Genomic DNA, 23165 nt, shown 5'->3' with positions numbered 1-23165 from the left:
AGCGCTGTCAGAGACATGGTTTCGAAGCTACATGGTGGAAACGCTTAGCAAATGTAGGGCTCCTGTCAGTGTTGGGATGGGCGATTGTGACACCAACGAGGGATTCTTCCTGTCTCCCCACCTTTGAGGAAACAGTGTTTAATTGATATGGGAAAAGTGGTTCAATGGTGACTGCCACCATTCCTGCCCCTATCTGGGGTCCAGAGCCTGAGGGAAGCAAGTCCTTGGGAGACCTAGAGCTGATAGAACCCAGTCTAATCCTGGAAACTGAGGCACAGAGAAGGCTGGTATTGCCTGTTCAGGTCTTGTCACCCCAGTGCTGGGACCTTTGGGGTTCATCAGAGTCCCAGAAAGCCTTTTATGCATGGACATGCTTAGAAATGTAACGCACACAGTTGGTAGGCCATTGGGAAGCCCCCAAGATGGCATGAGAGGGCTCTCCCCCAAGTTTCCCCAGCAACAAAGGCCTTTGGCTGTGAGCCCCTGGCCTGCCTTTTGAGCCCACTGTGTAGAATGTGGCGGCCGCCTGCCCCTTTGTGGAGCTGCCTCATTAAGTCCGCCTCTTAGCCTGACACACTGAAGACATCTAGACTTGGCATTCATTCATTCATTCCTGTTCCCTGGGATCCAGGAGCCCCCAAGAGGCCTATCAGCCTCACAGCCGAGGGGATTCTTGGGAAATATGAAAGCAGTAGGGGCAGGCATATCCCAGGAGTCTTGGGACCCCAACTCTGCAACCTAGCAGCCCTCTGGTCTCCGCAGAGTGCTTTACCCACAGATCCCAATCCTCTTCCCGTCTGTGCAGATGCTCTGTCACTTCAGCCTGGCTGCTTTTCCTACATCCCTCCCAGGTCCATCCTCTCTAGCAGCCTAATTTCCTCATCTCGCCTCAGTGCCCACCTCCCTGTCCCAGATGGTGCTATCAGTTTGCCTATGAATCTTGGCTTTCCTAAAAAGCCCCAATCACAATAACCATGGGGCCAGGGCAGAGTGACCGGGAAGGGGAGGAAGACTTTGTTGAGGTGAGCCTACAGCTAACTCTGTACTTTATTACGCTTAGAAATATGGGTGAGGGATTATTTACTGTAGCAGAAATGACTCACAGGCAGATGGATCACCAAAGCCCACCCCAGCATGGGTGACAGCTTACAAAGCTAGGAATCTGGAGCACAGTGCACACCTTACAGACAGTTCAACAGGTTGGACAGAGTCCTTTTTAGGTGGCCCAGTTAGCTAAAGCCTCTTCCAGGCTCTGTTTCTTTTCAGGCCGCTTGCCCAGTCTCTGCCTCTTGTTTACAATTCAGCTTGTCTGAGAATGGCTCTCTTTACTATTTATTCTTGGGGATGGAGGGAGAGGCCTAGTGAGTCTGGTCAGTTTCAGGAACTTCCTGAAGCTATTTGAGTTACTTACTTTCAGTCTCAAGGAGCCTTTCTGCAGAATGGAATATTTTAATCTAGGAGAAAACTACTTTATAAGCACTGTAGGGATGATCTGAGGTCAGTAAAGAAATCACTAGCCATTGTGTTCCCTCCTTTAAGGTGGAGTCTTAAATAAAAGTAAAATTCTCCAGGCTTTTTTGCTTGGTTTTGTTTTGTTTGTTCTGGCACCATGAAATGAACCATGGAAAGACCCACTATATCATGATTTGTGTGTGTGTGTGTGTGTGTGTGTGTGTGTGTGTGTGTGTGTGTAACTGGTTTTTGTTGTTGTTGTTGGAGACAATGTCTTAATTTTGTAACCTAGGTTGGCCTTCGGCCTGCAGTAATCCTCCTGTCTCAGCTTCCCAAGGCCATGGTTAGGGATGCGTGTCATGACACACTCAGCTCTGTCACAGTTTTTTGAGGTAGCAGTGACATGTGGGTGTGCTTAGTGGCCATCACAGGTAGTGGTCACTGTTTTGGATAGTACTAATAGAGACCGATACTGCTATTTCTTTCTGGAGAAATCTATCGGGCAGCTCCAGTTACAGTGCCTCTAGGTATTGGAGGCAGAATTTGCATATACTGTGCTCCTGGGGGTCAAAAGCTTGAGAGGGCTTTCTGGAAGAAAAGTCTGTGTCAGGCTGAGCCTTGAAGGTACGACACACCAGAGAGAGGGTTTGTAGGTACGCATCATGGTCATAAGCACAGATGGCTCTTAGTTTGCAGTCTTGCTTCCTTGTTACTAGCTGCGCGACACCAGGCAAGTGCCCTGGCCTCTCTGAGCTGCCGCAGTAAAGTGAGACTAAAGCATGTATAAAGACAATGTAAAGTGGGTAACATGGAGCCTGGCATCTCTGTATGGTTCATTCTTCTGTCTTTGTGATTTAGGGTCTAAGACCTCCTGAAAGAAAACTGTGTAACCTCCAGGGTCCTAGCCCTGACAGAGCATCGCAGGTGGCCCAAGTACCTGGGAGACACTTGGGCCTGCCTACCGCCCACCTTCTTCCGCATGGGGGCTGAGGCACTGGATCAGGTCAGAGCTGGAAGGTTAGGAGGCCACAGACAAGGATGCTTCACGGTGGTGGGCCCCTGTGTCTGTCTTACACACCACACAGACCAGAATATCTGTAGATACGCCTGGGACAGCTAGAGAGAAGCACCCTCTGCCACCCTACTCTGTCACCTAAACAGAGACACCAGACTGAGCTGAGACCCAGGCATGCTGTCTTTATCCCTTCCTGCCCCTCCCCCTTCCTGGCGCCCCCCCCCCCCCCCCCCCCCCGTGCATTCATGTATCCCTCCCTCCTCCCAACTCTCCCCTATCCCTGCTCTAACTTTCTAAACATTCTTTCTCTTTTGGGCTTTAGGCCCAGTACCTCCCTCTTCCAAGCAGCCCTCCCTGACTACCCCAGGCCACGCTGACCTCCCTGCCTTGGGAATTCCTATACGGTAGACTCTTGTCAACGCTTTATAGTATCCAAGCACGAACTGAGTTCTGTTTTCTTTCCTTGATGTTTGTCTTCACTTATTAACTAGATGGTGTGCACTTCAAGGCAGGACAGCGTATCTTCTGCCGCGCGCCTGCTTCAGGCATGGGAATGAGTCTATAACGACCTCTCGGTTAGGATATGAGTGAAGAGTGCATGTCGGATGGATGACTGGAGGATGGATGGATGGAGGAGACAGGATGGATCAATGGTGGACAAGCAGCTGACTCTCAAACGTGGAAGGGCCTCTTTGACATGCTCTATGGGGACTTCATAGCTGAATCCCATAGCTATATTTTGTGGCCAACACTTCTGCATCCTTCAGAAATCCACAAATCACCTATGGCCAAGAGGCAGCCAGCGGAGTTGGCAGCAGGGTGTCAGGTGCCCTCCAACGGGACTTGTACAGCAGTGGGCCTGCCCCATGGTCCCCTTGCTAGGAGCTTTGCTTTGTGGTTTTTGTTCCTCCTCCAACTCTCCCATGGGCTGCTTGTCAGAGTCTCCCACTGGGTGTGAGTCCTTGGAAGGTCACAGGTGAGAATCAAGGTCTGTCTGTTCTCATGTTTGAAGTTGGCATCTGTGTAATGGAGCCAGTACCTTACAGCTCCACCCCTTGAGCAAGGGCCACCAGCTTTCTCGTGTGCTTTACACACTGCCCAAATTAACCTGGACTTTTAAAAGCAGGAATTGTTTTAGCCCCTCCGTTACAGAAGGTTCAAGGAGCTCCAACATGGCAGGTGGCTGGACCAGGCTTTGAGCCCATCCGCTCTTCCTCCTCACTAATTGCCCTGCGGCCCAGATATTATGGAGCCATCCCTGAGCTTCAGGCACATCCAGGGCCTATGGCCACCGTAGTGGGACAAGTTGGAGGAGGCACATAGACAGTGCTTTGACTTCTCTCTGTGGACAGCACACTGGAGACTCTTTGGGATTCTTAGGAGATGAGCAAAATCTCTCCCTTCCTCTCCCCCTCTCTTTCCCTCCCCCCTTTCTCTGTGTCTGTGGTATCTTCTGAAGTCTGTGATGGTCATAGGACCCAGCCTTTCTAGAACACAGGCTGGCGGACCCAAGACCCCTTCCTTAACCCCAGGAATTCAGCTTTTTCACCCAGAGCAGGAATCTGGCCTCTCTGGACGATCGACATGGTCACAATGGGGCCCATTCTCAGAACCCTGGAAAACGAAGGCCCTTCAGAGAAAGGCCAGATTCTTGTTGGACACAGAGGCTTCAGTGCGGCAATTTAGATTGGGGCACAAATGGGGGCATAGAATGGTATCCACGCTCGCTCCCTCTGTCTTGCCCGGAGGTCACTGCCTCTTGAGACCATGCTGTGCAAAGGCTTTCAAAGGCCAGAACAGAAACCTAGCTCCAGGCTCTGGGGGGTGGAGATCTCTCAGAGCTCCGCAGACCTCAGCTGACCTGTGCCCCCTTTGCTCGGATGCTCTCACTTAGCTTCTGTGTGGATCACGTGCAGAGTCAGAGTCTCACGGCATCATTGTGGGCTCCTCGGAGGAGTCTTCCTCTAGAGATGGGGAAATCAAAGCCCAGAGAACTGGTCAGTATTTTTTAAAATGTGCCTGCCAATTAAGAATCACATCTCGCCAGGTAGTGGTGGTGCACGCCTTTAATCCCAGCACTTGGGAGGCAGAGGCAAGTGGATTTCTGAGTTCAAGGCCAGCCTGGTCTACAGAGTGAGTTCCAGGACAGCCAGGGCTATACAGAGAAACCCTGTCTCAAAAAACCTTTAAAAAAAAAAAAAAAAAAAAAAAAAAAAAAAAAAGAATCACATCTCACATCACAACCCAATACGGGGAGGCAGAAAGACAGACAGACAGACAGACAGGCAGGCAGATTACTGAATCTGACATTTCACAAAACAACCTTGACCATAAGCAATTCTACTCTATTCTAGATGAAGCCCTCTGCCAATGGTCCATACAATACATGCTTCCCCAGTGCCCCTATTCTAAGGAGTGCCTGTGTCCCAACTCTCAAAGTCACCCCAAGTCAGCCGTCTGGCAGCACAGCTGCTTCTCCTGAGCAGTTCTTAGCAGCAGCAGCAGACCTGCAGACGGGCACCCCAGGCCACGCCGCCAAAGTCAGCCAGCAGACAGTGGGGCAAGGACACAGTATGGAAGTGTGACTCTGAGCTCCGTGCCAAGACTCAGTGATAGAAGGGAGGGTGGGGAGGGAGGCTTCGGGCCGCTCTGCTCGCTCTGCTCCCTGCCAAATTCTACCTGCAAGGATACAGCATCCTTCCTCATGGCTACCCCTGGAGCTCCCTTCCCTGACTTTTCTCACCTGCCTCAGCCACTCTTCCTGGCTCCTCCCCCTCTCGCTTGGTAACCTTAATGGACAGAGTGACTGCTACCCTTTCCCACCAAGAGCCCAGAGCCTGCTGGAGGTGTGACCTCTTTTTGCCATCCAGTTCTTACCAGGCTCTGGTACAGTCCTACTAGAGCATTGTGGGTTAGGACTGTCAGTCTAACCTCTGGATCCTGGGCAAGCTACTTGCTGCCTTAAGACCTCGGTCTCTCCATCTTTAAAGTGGATTAACACCAGCTCCACTTGCCTCTCAGCACTGAAGACCACGTGCTAGAGATCTCCAAGAGTGTGGTATAGGGAGTGTGCTCTTCCTCAGGCTGTGATAAAATACCACCAATCAATCAGTCAATCGATTAATCAATAAAAATCACCTTTTAGTCACTCTGGGGACTCCAGTCCACAGAATCGTGCTGCCCCTACTGGTTGGGCTCTTCTGAATCAAGATAACTGAATCAAAGTCTGGCCAAGAAATCTCTCACAGATGTGCCTGCATTAAATCGGTGATCGAACTAGCCATCAGAGGAGTGAGGCGCAGAAGCAGGTGGCTAGCACACAAAGGCAAATCCTTTCCTCATCCCACTGCTCCAGCCTCTCCCTCTTCACTGGATGCTTCATGGGAATGCCAGGGAAGAGCACAGGCCTTACCCAGAGAAATAAAATGGAAGTTGGAAAGAGAAGATGAAGCCACACATAGCTGAAGCTACACACTCTGGTTGTCTTGGAACTCGCTCTGTAGAGCAGACGGGCCTCAAACTTATACGGTTCCACCTGCCTCTGCCTCTCCAGTGCTAGGATTAAAGGCGTGCACTATTGCCTGGATTGTTTATTTTTAATGTGGTGGGGAGAGAGAAAGAGGGAGAGGGAGAAAGAGGAAGGGAGGAGGGAGGGAGAGAAAGAGAGAGAGAGAGAGAGAGAGAGAGAGAGAGAGAGAGAGAGAGAGAATGAATATGTGTCTAGCATATATATGAAGTCAGGACAACTTTTGGTAGCCATTTCTCTCCTGCCATATGTGTCCCTGGAACCGAACTTGGTTCATCAGGCTTGGCAGCAAGCCCCTTTGCCTACTGAGCCATCTCCCTGAGCTAAGCATCCCAAATTTAAAGGAATCTTTGCCATCTGGAGAACAGCTTAAAGGTATGCCTGGAGGCTGGCCTCCTGGTCACTGAGTCTGTCAAGTTGACAGTTAACACTATCACAAGGCCATTCCTTTTCCAGCACACTTGTTGCTTAAATTACTCCCCAGGGGAAGACATCCCCCTGTACACCCCTACCCTTAAGGTTCAGGTGACAAGTCAAGGCACGATTCCACCCGTGTTCACTCTGGGAAACCAGTGCATTTATTGGGTTTCCTTATGAAGCGTAGGTTAGGGGTTACTTTCTGGAGTGTGGGTGCTCCCCCCCAAAGGTCACACCAAAAAGTTTTTACCCAGCAGGGATGATGGCTCACCCGTAGCCACACAGATGGGGTTCCTTCCCCTAATCTTCCTGGGCCTATATACTCAAGCCCCTCCGCCAGGCCATGTGCACTCAGGGCAGAGTTGCATACAGCAGTATGGGACACTGGATACTCAAGGGAGGGTCTCGTGACCCTGCCCACCCTTGTATGAGGGATGTTAACAGTCAAAGCTTAACCTCCAAAGATGGCTGTTGTTGGGCTTCCATGACAGCATATAACAGTCTTGTACAACAACGTGGTATACTTCATCCTCCTGGGTGTTGGCTCTCTCCTTATCCTGTGGATGGAGAAGGGGTTGGGGTCACCAGCACAGCAACCAGCCTGGCTTGGAACAAGAGGCTTTGCCCTCGCATGAATTCCGTTCTGTCTCCCCCAGGAAGGGCAGAGAGATAAACAGTGTGCAGACACAGATGAGGGCTGTAGGAGGATCTTGGCCTTTCCTCTTACAGTCCAACCTGTGGACCACAGAGAACCACCAGTTCCAGTTTGCCCAGTTTGTTCCCCACAAGTCCCACGTTCCAATTTTCTTAGCACAGTTGGTGCCTGATGTCTTTCTTAGTCACCCCTGACCAGCTAAAAGGCTGAACACCCGATGGAGCCTGGGAGTCCTTTCCAATTACATTACTTCTGGCATCAGATGGGAGATGCTGCCCTCCCTCCTCTGAGTCTTCCGGTGGCTCCCTGGGATTTACTGATTCAGCAGGAGGTCAGAGCCAGGCTGGACTGTGACTTCCAGAAAGAGGAGCACAGTCAGGGCAGCAGTTGCCATCGCCACCTACGCCTGCAATTGGGTGAGGTGAGAACTTGACTCTTTGGAGAATTGGACCCCAACAGAGGGTGCCCACTGTCCCGGCAGGCCAGAACTGACTGAAGGGCAGTAGGTGGGTGTGCCTGAGGTAGGGGAGCCCTGCCTTTTTCTACCCTGCCTGGTATGTGAGGGACGGGGGAGTCCCAGATACCTAAGCTGCTTCTCAGCAGATTCACCAGCTAAAAATACAGAACGGCTTTGCCGAGAGGTGCCCAACCGGAAATAGCCTCAAGATTTCCTACTAGGGCAGCGCCTTCTCGGGGCTGGGGGCAGGCACCTTAGGGCTTCCTCTCACTACCACTCCACCAATTAGTTATGACCTGCCTGCCCCCACTGCCAGGACTCAGTCTCCTTTTCTACCCACCCAGTTGTCAGCCCCAGGGTGCTGCCTTCTGCTCTGCTCTAGCACCTATAGCTCTAGGAGGGTAGGGGCTTGTGTGTCACCTCAGAGCTAAACCAGGGTTCTCAGTTTGGGGCCCAACCCAACCACACCCACTTGTTGCCTGATTTGGGACAAGGAAGTATCTATAACCCTTGCTCTTCTTCCCTGAAAGAAGACAGCGTAGTGTCTACAGGGAAGAAGACCCGGGAACTCCAGGGGGGAGCTACAGACTCTGATCATAAGACAAGGCTAGAGGTTTTGTCTGGAAATTTGAACACATTGCTCCTACTTCGTACAAATATTACGAAGGGGTGGCTGGGTTGCTTATGCAACCCTGGCCCAGCCCCAGAGTCCTAAGGAAGCCTGTTGGAATCACAGGCAACCACGGAGGGTTGGGTGGCTCCACCCTGAGTTTCTAGCCAGCTTTCTAGATGATTCTACTGAATGGTCGGCCGGAGGGAGAGTCACCAATGTTGTGCTTGGTACAAAGGCATGCAAGACTTGTGACTTACACCTCACTCCTCTGTTCCCCTGCCCATGGGGACAGCATGCCTGCCTCCCAACTCGGGCTGCTGACCAGTTCAAAGATAATCTCAGGTGGTCTTCAGCAAGGAGAAGGTAGCCATTGAAGTGAGGGGGCCACTCCTGCTTGCTACTGGCAGCCTTGGGAATGGCCAGTGGGTTGTAGAGTCCCAGAACTCAGCAAGCCCTTTGGGAAAGTGGTGACTCTGAATTGCCAGCCGTGCCCTGCCCTTCTCCTTGGCCAGCCTCAGTGGAAGAGCTGAAAAAGGAATTCCCTCTCTGGGTGGGAGACAGCCAGCACTTAATAACCCTTTTCTTGCTGGGAATTCTCCCCATATGAAAATCAAGGGGGCACTGCCAAGCGTTCTAGGGCACAGCCTCTGCCAGTTTGTCTTCTGCTTCAGCAAGTGTCCTAGTTGGGTACTATTGCTGTGATGAAACACCATGTGCAAATTGGGGTGGAAAGGGTTTATCTGGCTTACCCTTTCACATCACCATTCATCTCTGGAGAAAGTCAGAACAGGAACTCAAGCAGGGCAGGAACCTGAAGGCAGGAGCTGATGCAAAGGCCATGGACGAACACTGCTTATTGGCTTGCTTCTCGTGGCCTGCTCAGCCTGCTTTCTTGTAGAACCAAGGACAACCAGCCCAGGGATGGCTCCACCCACAATGGGCTGGGCCCTCTCCCTCTCCCCCATCAATCACTAATTAAGGACATGCCCTACAGGCTTGCCTGCAGCTTGGTCTTAAGAATGCATTTTCTCCATTGAGGCTTCCTGATTTCTGATGACTCTTTTTTTGTGTGTGTCGAGTTGTTATAAAACCAGTCACCACAGCAAGGGAAACCCAGTAAGACACCCTCCCTCTTCTGAGTGATAGGAAACAAACTTGTACCACCAAGTCCAGCTCTTCCCCCCACCCCCCGTTGTTAGGAGGCAACAACGAAATCTCTGCCCCACAGGCCTTCCAGGCTTGATTCTTCCTGGGAACTTCTGGACCACAAACCCTTCCTCACTCTGGGTGATGCCGGGCAGTGAATGAGCCTTATCTGCAAAGTGGGGCTCTCAAACTGGACTAGAAGGAGGGGAGGCACATGCCACGCATCACAGCACCCAGGAGGCAGAGGCAAGCAAAAGTTCAAGGCCAGTCTGGACTACATAGTGAGACTTTGTCTTAATACCGAAGAAGATGTACAGCTTCCCAGGCTCTGCCCAGACGTGGGGAGACGGAGTGGGGTAGTGCCTGAATCCCTGGGTGTGTATGTAGGCAGTCACTCTCCTATGGGCTGCCTGCCTGCCCTTCTCCAGTGAGACCCTCCTCCAGGGAGCAGGCCCAGCTAGCTAATTTGCTTGGCCAAACGTGGGTAGCAAGTGGCATTTTCTCTGGTCCTCAGGGACCAGGAAGGCAATTCCTCTTGTCTCCAGAGAAGTCCCAAGCTGGCCCCTGTGCTGTTTCCTGGGCATTAACAGAATTCAGATTTTAAGAATGCATGAGACTGGGGACTGACGTCAAGGGAGGGAGCAGAAGCAACCAGAGGGAGTCTATCTCTACCTGATACTGAGTCTAGGTCTATGGGAGCCTTGGAGGCAGAGTGAGCAGACTCAAAGCTGTCCATTCAGGGCAGATGGGGGGATGGGAGGGGCTATATGCCTAGGTTACCAGGAGTTATTTTAAGTGACATGATTTAAATCCAGCGCTCACTTAAGAAGCTCATTCTCCATTCCTACCACTCTCTGCTTCCTAGGTACCCCTGCACAGAGCTCCACAGAGCAGGGTGCCCAGTGTCAGCCTTAGCCTTTAAAGAAAAAGAACTACAGATGCTAAATATTGTTCCTGCATGCGATGTTTGCCCATCACTTATGCCAGTCACAAAGGATGAAGTGGTTTAAAGCAGCTAGCATGCCTTGGGGGGAGGGGAAGCCTTGGGTACATGGGTTAGGGCGCCACTGAATCAAAGGGACTTACAGACTAATTGTAGGAGGGTGAGCATGCCACTGGGCTAGCAACGCAAAGTTTTGGGAGCGTTCCAGGGGCGAGAGTGGGCTCAGCACTGGTCAGAGTGTGGGCAATCAACCACCCTCTGGTAGCCTCAGTTTCCCTGTTTAGCAAGCGCGCTTGAACCTCCTGTTATCACTCTCCGATCTAGTGAGGATTATAGAAAGGCAAGCCTTTTGGGCAGGCTGGGGCGCGGTCCGGTGGAGGAGAGGCAGGGCGGGGCAAGGAGGCTGATCGCGCCGGCAGGGAGGCCGGGCTGCTGGGGAGGCCGGGCTGCCGGGACGGCGGGCGGGTATCTCAACGCGCAGTGCGTGCAACTGCGGAGCGCGCTGCTCGCCCGGCCGCGGCATCACATGAGCAGAGGCACCGGGAGCTGCTGGTGGGCGCCCCATCAGCTGCAGCCCCGAGTCCCTGCCGGTCCTAACCATGTCTATCTGTTGTTGTTTCTTTTTCAGAGACTATGGCAGTTCCAAGAGAAAATCAGGTAAGGGAGTCTCGGCGGTTTTCTCTCACCTCCCAGCTGCCTGCACGAGTCCCTCTGATACTGCGCAGGACTTTCGGGGGTGGGGGAATGTCTGCCCGGCCTACTGGCACCGTGGTCCTGTCTGCTGGGGGGCGGGGGGGGGATGCATCCATTGCTCCCTCTCTGACCCTTGTCCTCTTAAGTTCTCTGCCACTCACACCTGCGTTCTCCTCCTTCTGTCTCCTGGATGGGAGTGGGAGTGCATGGGGTAGGGGATGTCTCGGGAAGGGTCGAAGCCACCGCAGCATCTTCAGCTGGATCCTGCACTCCAGCTGCAGGAGCCACTGCTGGATACTGCTGTGTCTTTTCAGCGCGTTCGCTGCAGTGGAAGAGTTTGTGAATATACAGGGTCTTGCGTGGGAAAGTGAGAGGGGAATGAGAAGGGGTCGCTCTTGAGAGACTTAGGTTTGTTGGACTTGAACCTTCCCCCAGCTCTGAGCTTGCGCTCCGGGTTGTGTGTGTGTTGGGGGGGGGGGAATCTGCTGCAGCCGCGTGGCTTGCAGAGACGTAGGAGGGGGGGTCCCCAGTCCCCAGTAGGTATAGGCTCTCCCCAAGAGCAAGGTTATTCTCTGACAGCGAGGCTGTCTCTAGAGGGCCGGAAGATTCTTTCTGGGTGCGGGAGGCTCTCCCAAATGGCACACGTCTGGGTGTGGGCGGGGTGTAGTTACTTGGGGGAGGGCGATCCTTTAAAATTAGTGGGGGTGAGTTCTGGGGTGCAGGGCTGGGGCAAACAGAGCGAGCTCTGTTGGCATGTGTGAATTCTGTATGTGTTTTATGTATGGTGGGGTGTCATGGACAGTCTTCTGAAGAGTCTGACTCTGGGGGATAAGTCCAAATAGCTCACGTTCAAGGGCCCTATGTCTCAATGCTGGGGGTTGGAGGTGAGGTGGAGGGGTCTGTGAACCAAGTAGAGGCTTGCGTGCTGTCTGTGGTGGGTGGGAATTGAGATGGAAGTAATTGTATTCTGTGTCCTTGTAAGTATAGGGTTGGTTTACTGTGCGTACAGATGCTCCCCTACCAGCTAATTGGGAGGAACAAAGTTGTGTCCTCGGGTGTGGGAGACCGAGTATTGGGTTGTGTGGACGTGGGTGGTCCTGCTGATAACTGGGCAGTACCTGTGTCGACATCTTTGTGTGCATAGGCTGAGTGTCCTCTGTGTATTGGTTGAATTGAGCCTGTTCAAGCATGTTTATATACTTAGTTGTGGGTAAGATGTGTGTGTGCATCCGTGTCTAACAGCTGTGCCGGGGCATCTGAGCTATGCCCTGAAGCAGAAGGGTGTCTCCTTTTGTGAAGAGGAGAGTGAGGAGCCTAAAAAGTCTTGTCATCAACACTACCAGGCGAGAGAACTGGGCTGGAGGGGCAAACCTGGGGTTCTGATCGCCAGGACAGTTGTCTGAAGTTTAAGTCTAATGCACTAGGAAATGCTGAACTCCGGCTTTCTGCCTGGCTTTGGGAAGTTTCTTGTAGTTTCTTCATTGTGCTTAAAACAATAATGGTGCCGGGCGGTGGTGGCGCACGCCTTTAATCCCAGCTCTTGGGAGGCAGAGGCAGGTGGATTTCTGAGTTCGAGGCCAGCCTGGTCTACCGAGTGAGTTCCAGGACAGCCAAGGCTATACAGAGAAACCCTGTCTCGAAAAACAAAACAAAACAACAACAACAAAAAAACAATAATGGTGATAATACCTGCCTCATATAATATAGAACATCCCTTAATATAGACTATCCCATAATACAGACTATTCCATAATATAGACTATCCCATAATATAGAATAGCACATAGTTTTACTATGTGCTATTCTATATTATGATAGCATCACGATAGTATTATAGATAGCACTATTATATAGCACATATATTATATATTTATATTATATATATTACATATATTGCTATATAATAGTACAGTTATAAAATACTATAACTAGTGGTTACCATTGTCCTTGTGGTCCACCTGTTTAAGGTGGGGTCCTGCTCCTCCCCCTGCCCTACTCAGGATGCCTCCTCTGTTTCACTGCCTTCCACCTCCATCCAGGAAAAAGACAGATGAGGAAATTGAATTTACATTGATATGCTTATGGTAATGGCCACTTAGCGTGGTGGTTAAAGTGCCAGGCTGGAGCCAGGCAGCAGGCGTTTGGAGCCAGGCTTTTACCCCTGCGACTCCTGGGGGATGTTCTCCCTCTCAGTACCTGTTCTGTCCTTTATAAATTAGGAGTATTTGCATCCACTTTGTGGTGGTTAAGTTTTCTTCTTTAGATAGCTATCTTCGTATGTCCTTAGGTAGGCCATCTTGCCCAGATGTTTGGTCAGGCCTTAATTTGTATGTTTCTGTAAGATGTTGTTTAATGAAATTAACATTTAAGTCAGTGAACCCTGAATAAATTTAATTACTCTCTCTAAAATGGGTTGGCCTTATCCAATCAGTTGAAGCCCTTAATAGAAAACACACACACACACACACACACACACACACTCACTCACTCACACCAAGATCTGCCATAGCTTGCCTTTGGACTTGACTGCAGCTCATTCCCAGGCTCCTGGCTGTTCCTTTATTAGACTTCGTGCTCACCAAGTCTCCACAGGCATGTGAGCCAATTTCTAAAATAAATCCTTTTTTTCCCCTCTGTGCACATCATGTTGGCCTGTTTCTCTGGAGAACGCTAGCACACACCTCCATACACACCTCCTCAGCAGTAATGATGGGTTAGTGTCAGTGTGGCTACATCAGTCTCTGCAGCAGAGAAGGCATTCCTGAGGCGATAGCTAGCTCCTGTTACCCAGTGAGCCCACCGTGCCCAGAACTTCACATGTGTTCAGTTCTGCTCTGCCACACTGCAAGGAGAAACCACCGACAGCTCCAGGCACACACAGAATCAGAGTCCAGGTTTAGCGCTCACTCCCGCTGTACAGTGAAGCTACCCAGGGTGGCTCGCACCGGGCAGGTGGGTGCTGTTTCTTGCCTGCTTTCCAGCCTAGTTCCAAAGCTTGGCTCCTTCACAGAAGGTTCTTGCTGCTCATGGAACTGAGGACACTTTTCTAGAAACAGTCTGGACATAAGAGTCCAGGTTTGCTCTGTCTTGTGCTCTGGTGAGCAGGTACATGTCATTGTGCCCCGCTGGAGTTTGTGCCGTGCTGATTTGGCATGCATGAACCATTAGGTTTGAATCCCCAGGACCCGATAAACCCAGTCTGGCAGTCTGTGCCTGCAACCTGGCCACTCAGGAACTCTAGGTCGGAGGAACAGAAGCTCAAAGGCATCCTTGGCCGCATAATAATTATCCTTGGTTACATGAGACTCTGAACCATTTCTCGAAGTCCTAGAAAGACGCTATGGTGGGAAAGGCTGATGAGAGCATCAATGCTGTGGGGAGTTGGGATGTTGCAAGTCTAGCAACATCTTTAATGATCTTGATTCATCTTTAGCTTTATCCATAGCCGTTTATTGCCTCTATCTGTATGTGACCTAACACGGTTGTGACCATTAAGTAAATCATTTTGGGATACATGAACAGAATCCTAGTTTCCACCAACCAAAGGGCTAGGAATAGTGTCAGGTGCTTTCAAGCCTCAGCAGAGCCTCCACCCCACCCCCTCCCCATGCAGCTGCTGCCCGCCCTGCCTACCTGACGGACCAATGGATTTGAAAGTTTATTGATCGCTTTATGACCTGCTTTCCTCCTGTTCCTATAAACCAGATCGCTGCCTCTTTGGAGCATGTTATTTGGGGGGGGGGGGGGGGAGACATGAATCTTTGTTCTTAGGCTGTGGTTACTCAGAGTGGGCTCTGGGATGAACCAGGTCCTTTGTTCCTTTGAGGTGAGAGAGCTGCTTCTGTAGTTGGCGAGACCCTGTCTCTCTCCCTCCACCCCCAAAATATCAGAAGCAAGGCTTGTGCAGAGTAGAGGAAAAACAATGTCACGTGGCATATACAGCCTGGTGGAGGGGACAGGACCAGTGACATTTGACAGAGAGAGAGGTTGGCCTGAACTTTTTCTGCATCTCTCTCTTTTTTTTCTAAATCTTGCCATGATCTGGTATTGTCTGCCGAACGACCAGAAGCCATCTTTGGGCCCTCCCTTCCTTCTGCCTGTCAGCTGGACCTCCTGATCCACTCACTTCTGCCTTTGCCCACTGTCTTGTCATTCGGAAGCTTTCCCCCTCTGAGGGAATCCCTCAGCTTCCCAAGCCACCAGGGCTTCCACCTTTACTCCTGCCGTTGCCATTCCCCGCAGCACCACTAGAGGGCACTCTTGAAGTACATTCCAAACCTGCTGAAATTCCCCGGGGGACTTCCACACGGTGAAGAACAACTCCTTTTTCTGGCTTCAGAGCCCTGCATAATTGACCCCCGCCGCCTTTCTGACCCGGGCAGGCTCTGCCCCTACACACATTCCCACCAGGTCGAACCTGTTCGACTGCTCGGTCATTGTCTGCTCAGACGTCGAGCTCATTCCCTTGGCGGCCTTTGTACTTGCTGATCCCTCGACCTGGAATAATCTTCCTCCCTGAGGAAGGTCGCTCTTTGTTTATCTCCCACCACCTTGAAACCTCGGCTGTAGGGCATGTGTTATCCAGAGGCTTTGGTTATCCAGAGAGAGTGCCCTCAGAAATCTGAGCAAGCTTGTTTGGAAATCAGTTATACGACCTTACTGAGCTCCAGCTGTACGTCAGGCACTGAACAGGTGTCGGTGTTACAGAAATATGCCTGCCATTTGGAAGTTCAAAGTGACGAGCTGTTCTATGAAAAGGTGCTGTGTGTCACAGGGGAGTGATGGAGTAACATGCACACCAGCCACTCAAGCCCTATGGCAGGGAAGAGGATGGGCAGGCCAGAGGGGGGTGGGGAGGTTGGGGTGGGGCAGGATGTAGCAGAGGGGAGGAGGTGGGGGGGGGTTACAGTACAGTTTCGAGGGATGTTGACTTTCTCTGAATGACGTCGGGGACACTAAAGAGATGTGTTGGGGACAGAGTGATGTGATTTGTATTGGTTCCTGGCTGGTGACTGGAGCTCCATAGAGGGGAAGGAGGTGAGATTCAAACTCCAGCACCAGTGGCTACCCTGGGTGGATTTGATGATTCAGGGCTTTGAGAAAGTCTGGGAGCCAGAGAGTGTCCGTCAAGCTGCTTGATATCCTGGTTTGCTTTCTGTGGTAAAACATTCAGAATAAAAGGCAGCTTGGCGAGGAAAGGGTTTGTGGCTTCCATGCTCATAGTTCATCACCGTCAGAGCAGGACTCCGTGCAGGAACTGAAGCAGAGGCCTCAGAGGAATGCTGCTTGCTGCCCTGCTCTCCACGGCTCTCCCGGCTTGTGGTTTATACAACTACCTGCTCAGGGGTGGCACTGTACACGTCAACCTATTGATCAGAAAAATGCTCCACCGGCTGGTCTGAGAAAGGCATCTTAAGGTTACTTCTCCCATATGACTGATTTGTTTCAAGCTGACAAAAACCTACCAACATACTTGAGTCTCCTGTCTCAAGTCCTCGGTTTCTCAGTCATGTGACCTTGGACACAGTCCTTCACCTGGAGCTCACATGATCAGCTGGAAAAACAGAAGCAGCAGCAGACAAACAGTAAGAGGTTTATTGTAAAGGCATGATGTAACCCTGGCACTCAACAGGGTGAGTTCAAGGCCAGCCTGAACCTCTTAGGGAGAGAAGGAACCAGGGTATGAGGGCTATTGTAAGGAACTGGTTTACATAGCAGCAGGGCTGTCTAGCCCAGCCTGAACCCATAGGGTAGGCCTGAAGAGAACAGATTGGACTCCAAGCACAGCCTGGAACTGCTGTCCACACATGCGGGTCTTCGGGAAATCTGTCCTGCCACTTTGCAGCCTCACAGCTTCTGGGCTCTGGTCTCCCTCACCACTGCCCCAGTGCTGCACAATTCCACTTACTTAACATCCACTAAGGACTGGCTTTAGCCCCCACCACAAAAATGCCTCGTGAAAATGGTCGCCCCAGCTCTGCTGAGCCTCACACCTGTTTAAGTAGCAATGGCAGAAGCACTCTCGGGAGCGACTGGGTGGACTGGTGAACCATACATTTTGAGGGTCTTCTGCTAGCCAGCAGCCAGAAAAGCCAGAAGTAGCTGTGGTAGCTGCCCACAGTGGGCAGGCATTCTTCCAAGAGTCCTAAGAGGGCGAAGGAGCCCCGCAGCAGGGCTTCCGGTCAAGTTCCCATGGCTCCTAAGAAAGATGCTTGACGAGTTCTGAGAGTTGCCACTAGGGGGCACTGTGGCTCATAGAGCCTCAGGGATCGCGGTTTGCATGTGTGCCACTTGCCAGGCAGAGGGGCTTGGTGCGCCTTCCCACCCAGAACTCAGCAAGCTCCAGTTTAAAATGCAAGCGAGGTTGCTCAAGAGTGTTGCAAGATGCTTCTCTTGGGCAAGTGTTGATGTTTCTGATGAAGCCCTGTTTATTCTTGGAAAAGCTGTGAGCTCAGCCTGCCTTCCATCTCCGCGATCATTAAAAGTCTTATTGGGCCCAGTTAATGAGATCAGTGCTGATGTGGTTCTGTTGTTGTTGGAGTTGAGAGTTTAGGGTTTGGATCTGACACGTTAGGTAGAATTCAAACCTCAAACCTCAGCTCGGCCTTTTGTCACCTTTGCTATTGGCAAATTTGTGTTTGTTTATTGTTTATTGTAGGCTCTGAAAAGAGGGGAGGAGTTGACCTTACCTTTAACCTGAGAGTAAAAGATTCAATCACAGTATTTATTTCCACTTTTTGAGCCCCAAAGGAGTGTAGATTCTGACCCAGGATGCCTGCTTTGTGCCACAATTCCACCAACTATTTGTTCCTAAGTCCTTAGCTTCCGTGTACCTTAGTTTCATCTATGAAATGGGGTGCAGGAGGCTGCAGAGATGTACCCATGCTCCTCTAGGAGAGGGTGCTGGTGTAGGCTCCTCCCCTGTCCACTGTGGGCACCGAATAAATGCCACGTGCATGTTGGGGGTGCAGAGGCCAGAGTGTGTGGGGGATCCCTGGAACTGTAGTTACAGGTGATTGTGAGCTGCCTGGTGTGGATGCTGAGAACTGAACACAGGTCCTCTGGAGGAGCAGCAAGGGTCTTAACTGCTGAGCCAGTTGTCAAGCCCTGTGTTCTAGCCTCTTGAGTAACACAGGGCAGGCCTGTGTCTCTAGGCTTGGCTACGAGGTTGGGTGTGTTTATTGCTTTGTTTTGTTTTTTCGTTCATTTATTTTTAATTGTTCTTTAATTTTTCATATTTTTATATTTTTTAATTTTTATAAAATTAAAATTTTTAATTTTATAAACTATTATAAAATATTTGAAAGTAGATAAAGACATCACACATTTGAAATATTTATTTCTGTGTGAAGGACATGGGTGATGTATATGGAGGTCAGAGTTGGCTCTCTGGGATCAAGCCCAGGTCATCAGACTTGATGTCAAGTTCCTTGCTCAACCAGCGTCTGCCTGGCTCCTTGCATTGTATTTTTGAGACACTTTCACTCTGTAACCCAGGCTGGCCTTGAACTCACGGCAGCTTTTCTGACTTGGCCTCTCTAGTGCAGAATTAGAGGCATGAGCCAACATGCCTGGCTCAATTTAGTTTCTATTTATTTTAAGTTTATCTATGCTTTTAAATATCGTATTTGTCAGTGTTTTGCCTACATGTATGTCTAGGTAGTACCACGTGTATGCCTGATGCCTGGAGAGGCCAGAAGTTAATGTTAGATCTTCTAAGACTGGAATTGTACATGGCTGTGAGCCACAATGTAGGTTCTAGGAATTGGACCCAGGTTCTCTAAAAGAGCAGCAAGTGCTCTTAACTACCGAGCCATCTCTAACCCCCTAAGTTCAGTTTGGAATAAAGTACATTTTTTCTAATAGTAAGACTTACCCATAAGTACTAGCTACTATAAAAAGCTATCTATCCAGAAAAGCTAGGCCCAACTTTTTTGTTGTTTTTTGTTTTGTTTTAGTTGGGGAGTGTGAGGAGGGCTACAGTGTAGCAAAGCCAGCAGGTCTGTGAGGCCTCTGAGGTCTGCTTTTCCCAGGGTTGGCGCTACAGCAGTCCTATTCCTGCAGAATGCTGGCTTCTGACTCTTTGAAGCATCCCTTCGCTTCCCTCCCACGGTGTGCCCAGCTCCACTGACAGGGAAGGATGCTGTCAGAGATTTGTGTAGGCAGACCAGGGAGAGTAGGAGAACTGTCACCCATGGAGGGGAGGCTGGAGAAAGGCCCTCTGAAGCTGGCATGAGCTTTAGGGTGTGAGCTGGGTGCCCTGCTAGAAGTGACAGGCATGACTGAGGACATGGGACTGAGATGGAAGTCAAGAGGGGGAGGAATCCTTCCTGGCAGGAGACAGGGTGGGGGAGGGGGAGGCATGAGAGAGATGCTGGAGGTGAAGCCTTGGAGAATGTAAGCTCCCGACTACCAAAGTAGTGTTGAGGTCCTGGTCCACGTAAACCTCCCATTCCCAGTGGAAGACCCAAGCTGTTTTGTGAACATGACCAAAATCCTCCTGGCGCCCTCCTTTGGCTTGTCCCTTGTGAGCAGTGTCAGCTTCTGGCACATCTCACCCAGGGTTGTGTTCCTATAAACATTGTGACTCTTCGTGGCACCGGCTTCTCAGCCTCTTATCACCCCAGAAACACAAAGCCATCTAATTGGAACTGTCACTGATTGATTGAGTTTCTCAGCCAGCCGTGCGCGTGGCAATCTGTGATAGACTGCCAGTGTTGCTACATGCCGTGTGATCTCGGATCTGTGGGTGCTTGCCACAACGCTCAGCCAAGGCAGCACCCACTGCTCAGCTGGCCTGGACACACGATGCTGAGCAGGAGAGAGGAGTCCTCCCCAGATCCTGGGATCTCAGGAGAGAAGTCGAGGTAGTCTTGAGGTCCAGCGTCCTGCTTGTTCTGTGTTACCTGCTTTCTCCTGCTAGGAGAGTCGGAAGCTGGGCTGGAAAAGATCAGCCTGAGCAAAGGCCAGTCAGAATTCTGAGCCTGCTCACTTAAATGCAGATTTTCAGGCCCTGCCCAGGCTCCCAAGGATTGCTTTGTTTAATTCTGAGGGAGGTCTCCTGTAGTCCGAGTTGGCATTAAAGTCACTTCATGATGAAGGCTAGCCTTGAACTTCTGATTCTCCTACCTCCACTTCCTGTGTGCTGGAATCATAGGCATGAGCCTATACTGTATTGCCTAAGAATTCCTAAACCAAAGCAGGCTTTCATTCTGGGCGTAGACTGATGGCCACATTCAAGTTGATAGGCAGTGAAGGTAGCAGGAAGAATGTCCCTGGATTGCCCATGAGCCTGGACCAGCTCTTTGAAGATGCTTGCAATTGGAGGTAACCTGTAAGGAACTGTCAGAAAACAGGGTGTAAACCCACCACCCCGAAACACTGTCAGAAAACAGGGTGTAAACCCACCACCCCTGAAACACTGTCAGAAAACAGGGTTGTAAACCCACCTCCCCTGAAACACTAGCCTAACCTTGGGGCCTTGGAGATCAGTCACCTAAGGGCCCCCATCTGGCCTCATCAGATGACAGTGGTGAGACTCTGCCATAAGCCTGTGGTCCTGGAGAAGGAGACACCCAAGTTGTGGCCCAGCAAAGAAGTGCTTCCCACCACGGACCTCAGCCAGAAAGCAAGTTGTTGCTCACTCCAGATTTCTGGTTTATAGGCATGTGACGTTGGGGCAACATTTCCAGTAATGATGAAGCCAACGGAAAAACAAAAACTTAGAGGACACGCGCCCTGCTGGTTGTATCCGCACCTTTTTCTGATCTAAAGTTACTCGGTTTAGAGACAGAAATGTGCCGTGTGGAACTGGGTTGGCTCATAGCCTTGTTATAATTGGTCAGTTTCGAAATGTGAAGGCAAAGAGTTTTTCCAAAGTTTCAGGAAATTTAGGAGTTTGCAGGAAAAGCGTGCCTCTGCCTGACTCTTCCTTTGCCCCCTTGGATCTTCTTGTCACCGTGTGACCTAAGCGGCTGGCATAAGGAAAAACTGAGTTAGCATTGGGACAGGAGTCTTGTATTAAGATATCGGGGCCATGTCACGTTCCTGGATCAGAGGAACAATGGTTCCCTGTCATGCCTTCCTCGGCTCTGCTTTTGACTGTATATGTGGTGCCTTAGGAGGCGTGTCTGTGGTCTCAGGGGCAGCTCTTCCTTCCTCTCTGGGGTCTCCCCTGCTCACCCCAGACCCCTGAGGGTTCCCTGCGTGTTAAACAGGGTCTAAGAGAGTATATAACCCCTCCTGCAGGAGGGTTAAAGTTCCTGTAAAGCAGAGATGACAGGCAGCGACACAGGCCAGACTAAGACGGCCTTTGTCTAAGGCCTCACGAAGACCTTGTGCATGTGTGGATCTGCAGGGGAGGCACATGCTCCCTCCACGCACGGCTGTGCCTGCCCCCACCTCACCCACCAATCTAGTAGCTCCTAGGTCATCTTTTACATTTGATCCCAGAACATTTGGTTCTGATTTCAGAGCCCATCCCCATACTCCTGTGACCTGGGCCACCTCTGTTTAAGGCCATTGACCCTAAGCACAGCAGTGGCAGTCTGGGAGACACAGAGGATCTGTGAAGGTTGAATGGATAGGAGACAAGTTTCCGAGAAAGTGCTGGTTCTGGACCTTCCCTCCATGGCCTCTTGGGCCCTGGCCATGGCTGTTTTATAGGTTTGTTTGCTAAGCAACTGAGAACCTATTATGTGCTAGGATACATGGTCCCAGCTCCAGGGATAGCAAGATGAGGAGGTCTTTGTCTTCCAGGACCCCCAGTTGGATAAGAGAAAAAGTCAACCTGGGTGTCAATAAACACAACCTCACAAATACCACAGATGGGTGGGGCCTAGCAATCCAGGCACAGAGACCTGCCAGGAAGGCGCTGGCCCTCCTGCAGCTAATTTACTAAGAGTTTTCTTTCTTTCTTTTTTTTTTTTTAAATTCATTTACTTTTGTTGTGCCAGGATGTGTCACTTTTCTATTGCTGCGAGACAAAAACCTGTGGTAAAACACTGTTACAAGGCAACCTATAGTGGAAAGAGTTTAATTAGTCTTACAGTCCTGGTTCTATAGGGTTAGAGTCCATGGTGGTGCCGCCAGCTGAAAACTCACATCTTGATCCATATGTAGGGGACAGAGCACCCTGGTGATGGTAGGAGGCTGTTGAGACCTGAGCCTGTCCCCACTGGCCTCTCCTCCAACAAGGCCATACCTCCTAATTTCTCCCAAATAGTTCCACCAAGTAGGAACCAAGCATTCAAACATATGTGTTTACAGGGGACCATTTTCATTGAAACACCACATGGGGACTAAGCCTCATGCATGCTAAGCAAGTTGTCTACCACTGTGTTACATATCCCCATCCACCCCTTCCCCCTTTTTTAAAACTTAATTTGTGTTTTGAGACATAGCCTGGCTAAGTTGTCCGGTAATGTTGCTGATAAAACACCATGACAAAAAGCAACTCGGGGAGGAAAGGGTTATTTCATCTTCGGTCTCTCAGGCCATGTCCATCTAGGAAGTCTGGGCAGGAGCCTGAGGCAGAAACTGAAGCAGGGGGCGTGGGAACACTGCTTACTGGCTTGCTGCTTATGCTCAGTCAGCCTGCTTTCTATACCATCCAGGACTACTGTGTAGGGGTTAGTGCCACCCACAGTGGCCTGTAACCTCCCACATCAATCATCAGTCAAGCATTTTCTTGATTAAGATTCTTTCCTGGATGACCCCAGCTCATATCAGGTTGATATAAAAACTTGTCAACACAGTGTCCATGAATTTGCATTTGAGGATCAGGAGTTCAAGGTCACGATCAGCTACATAGTTTCAGGCTAGTCTGGGCTACACTGAGATACTGTTTCTAAACTTCAGGGGTGGGGCTATAAAAAAATCCTATTACCTGGGAGTCTGAGATATATGGGTCATAAGTTTGAGGCCAGCCTGGGCTACACAGTATCTCAGTAAGGAAACATGTAAAGTAAACTGGACATCTGGCTTCTCCATATCTCCAAGCACCCAGATCACCACTGGCTAATAAAAACAGTGTGTCTGGAGGCGAGAAAACTTGCTCTAGGGGCCTCCTCTAGCCTCCCAGAGGGCCCTGGAGCAGTCAGTCTCTCCAAGGCATTTGTTCACACCCATGAAAGGAGGGTATAGCTGAATTCCTGACCATGGGACCCCACCTAGCCATCTAGCATCAGGACATGCTCCCTAGGGCTCTGCCTGTGGTGGCCTCCTCTAGGGACAAGTCTCCAAGAAGC

At 50.6% G+C, this 23165-nt stretch overlaps 1 protein-coding gene across 7 annotated transcripts in view; it reads left to right on the top strand.

The window, feature by feature from the left end:
• Positions 1 to 23165, top strand: part of Sh3pxd2a (SH3 and PX domains 2A) — a 206329-nt gene that overhangs the window by 113681 nt on the left and 69483 nt on the right. For all 7 annotated transcript variants that reach the window (XM_076923957.1, XM_034520854.2, XM_076923949.1 and 4 more), the window contains one exon: positions 10853 to 10881. In XM_076923957.1, coding sequence (XP_076780072.1) covers positions 10853 to 10881 — 29 coding nt within the window. The remainder of the gene's footprint in view (positions 1 to 10852; positions 10882 to 23165) is intronic.

This window comes from Arvicanthis niloticus, chromosome 1, assembly GCF_011762505.2.
Source record: "Arvicanthis niloticus isolate mArvNil1 chromosome 1, mArvNil1.pat.X, whole genome shotgun sequence".
In the NCBI taxonomy this organism is placed as follows: domain Eukaryota; kingdom Metazoa; phylum Chordata; class Mammalia; order Rodentia; family Muridae; genus Arvicanthis; species Arvicanthis niloticus.
The sequence above is the reverse complement of the archived record's forward strand: the minus strand, read 5'-3'. Positions and strand labels throughout refer to the sequence as shown.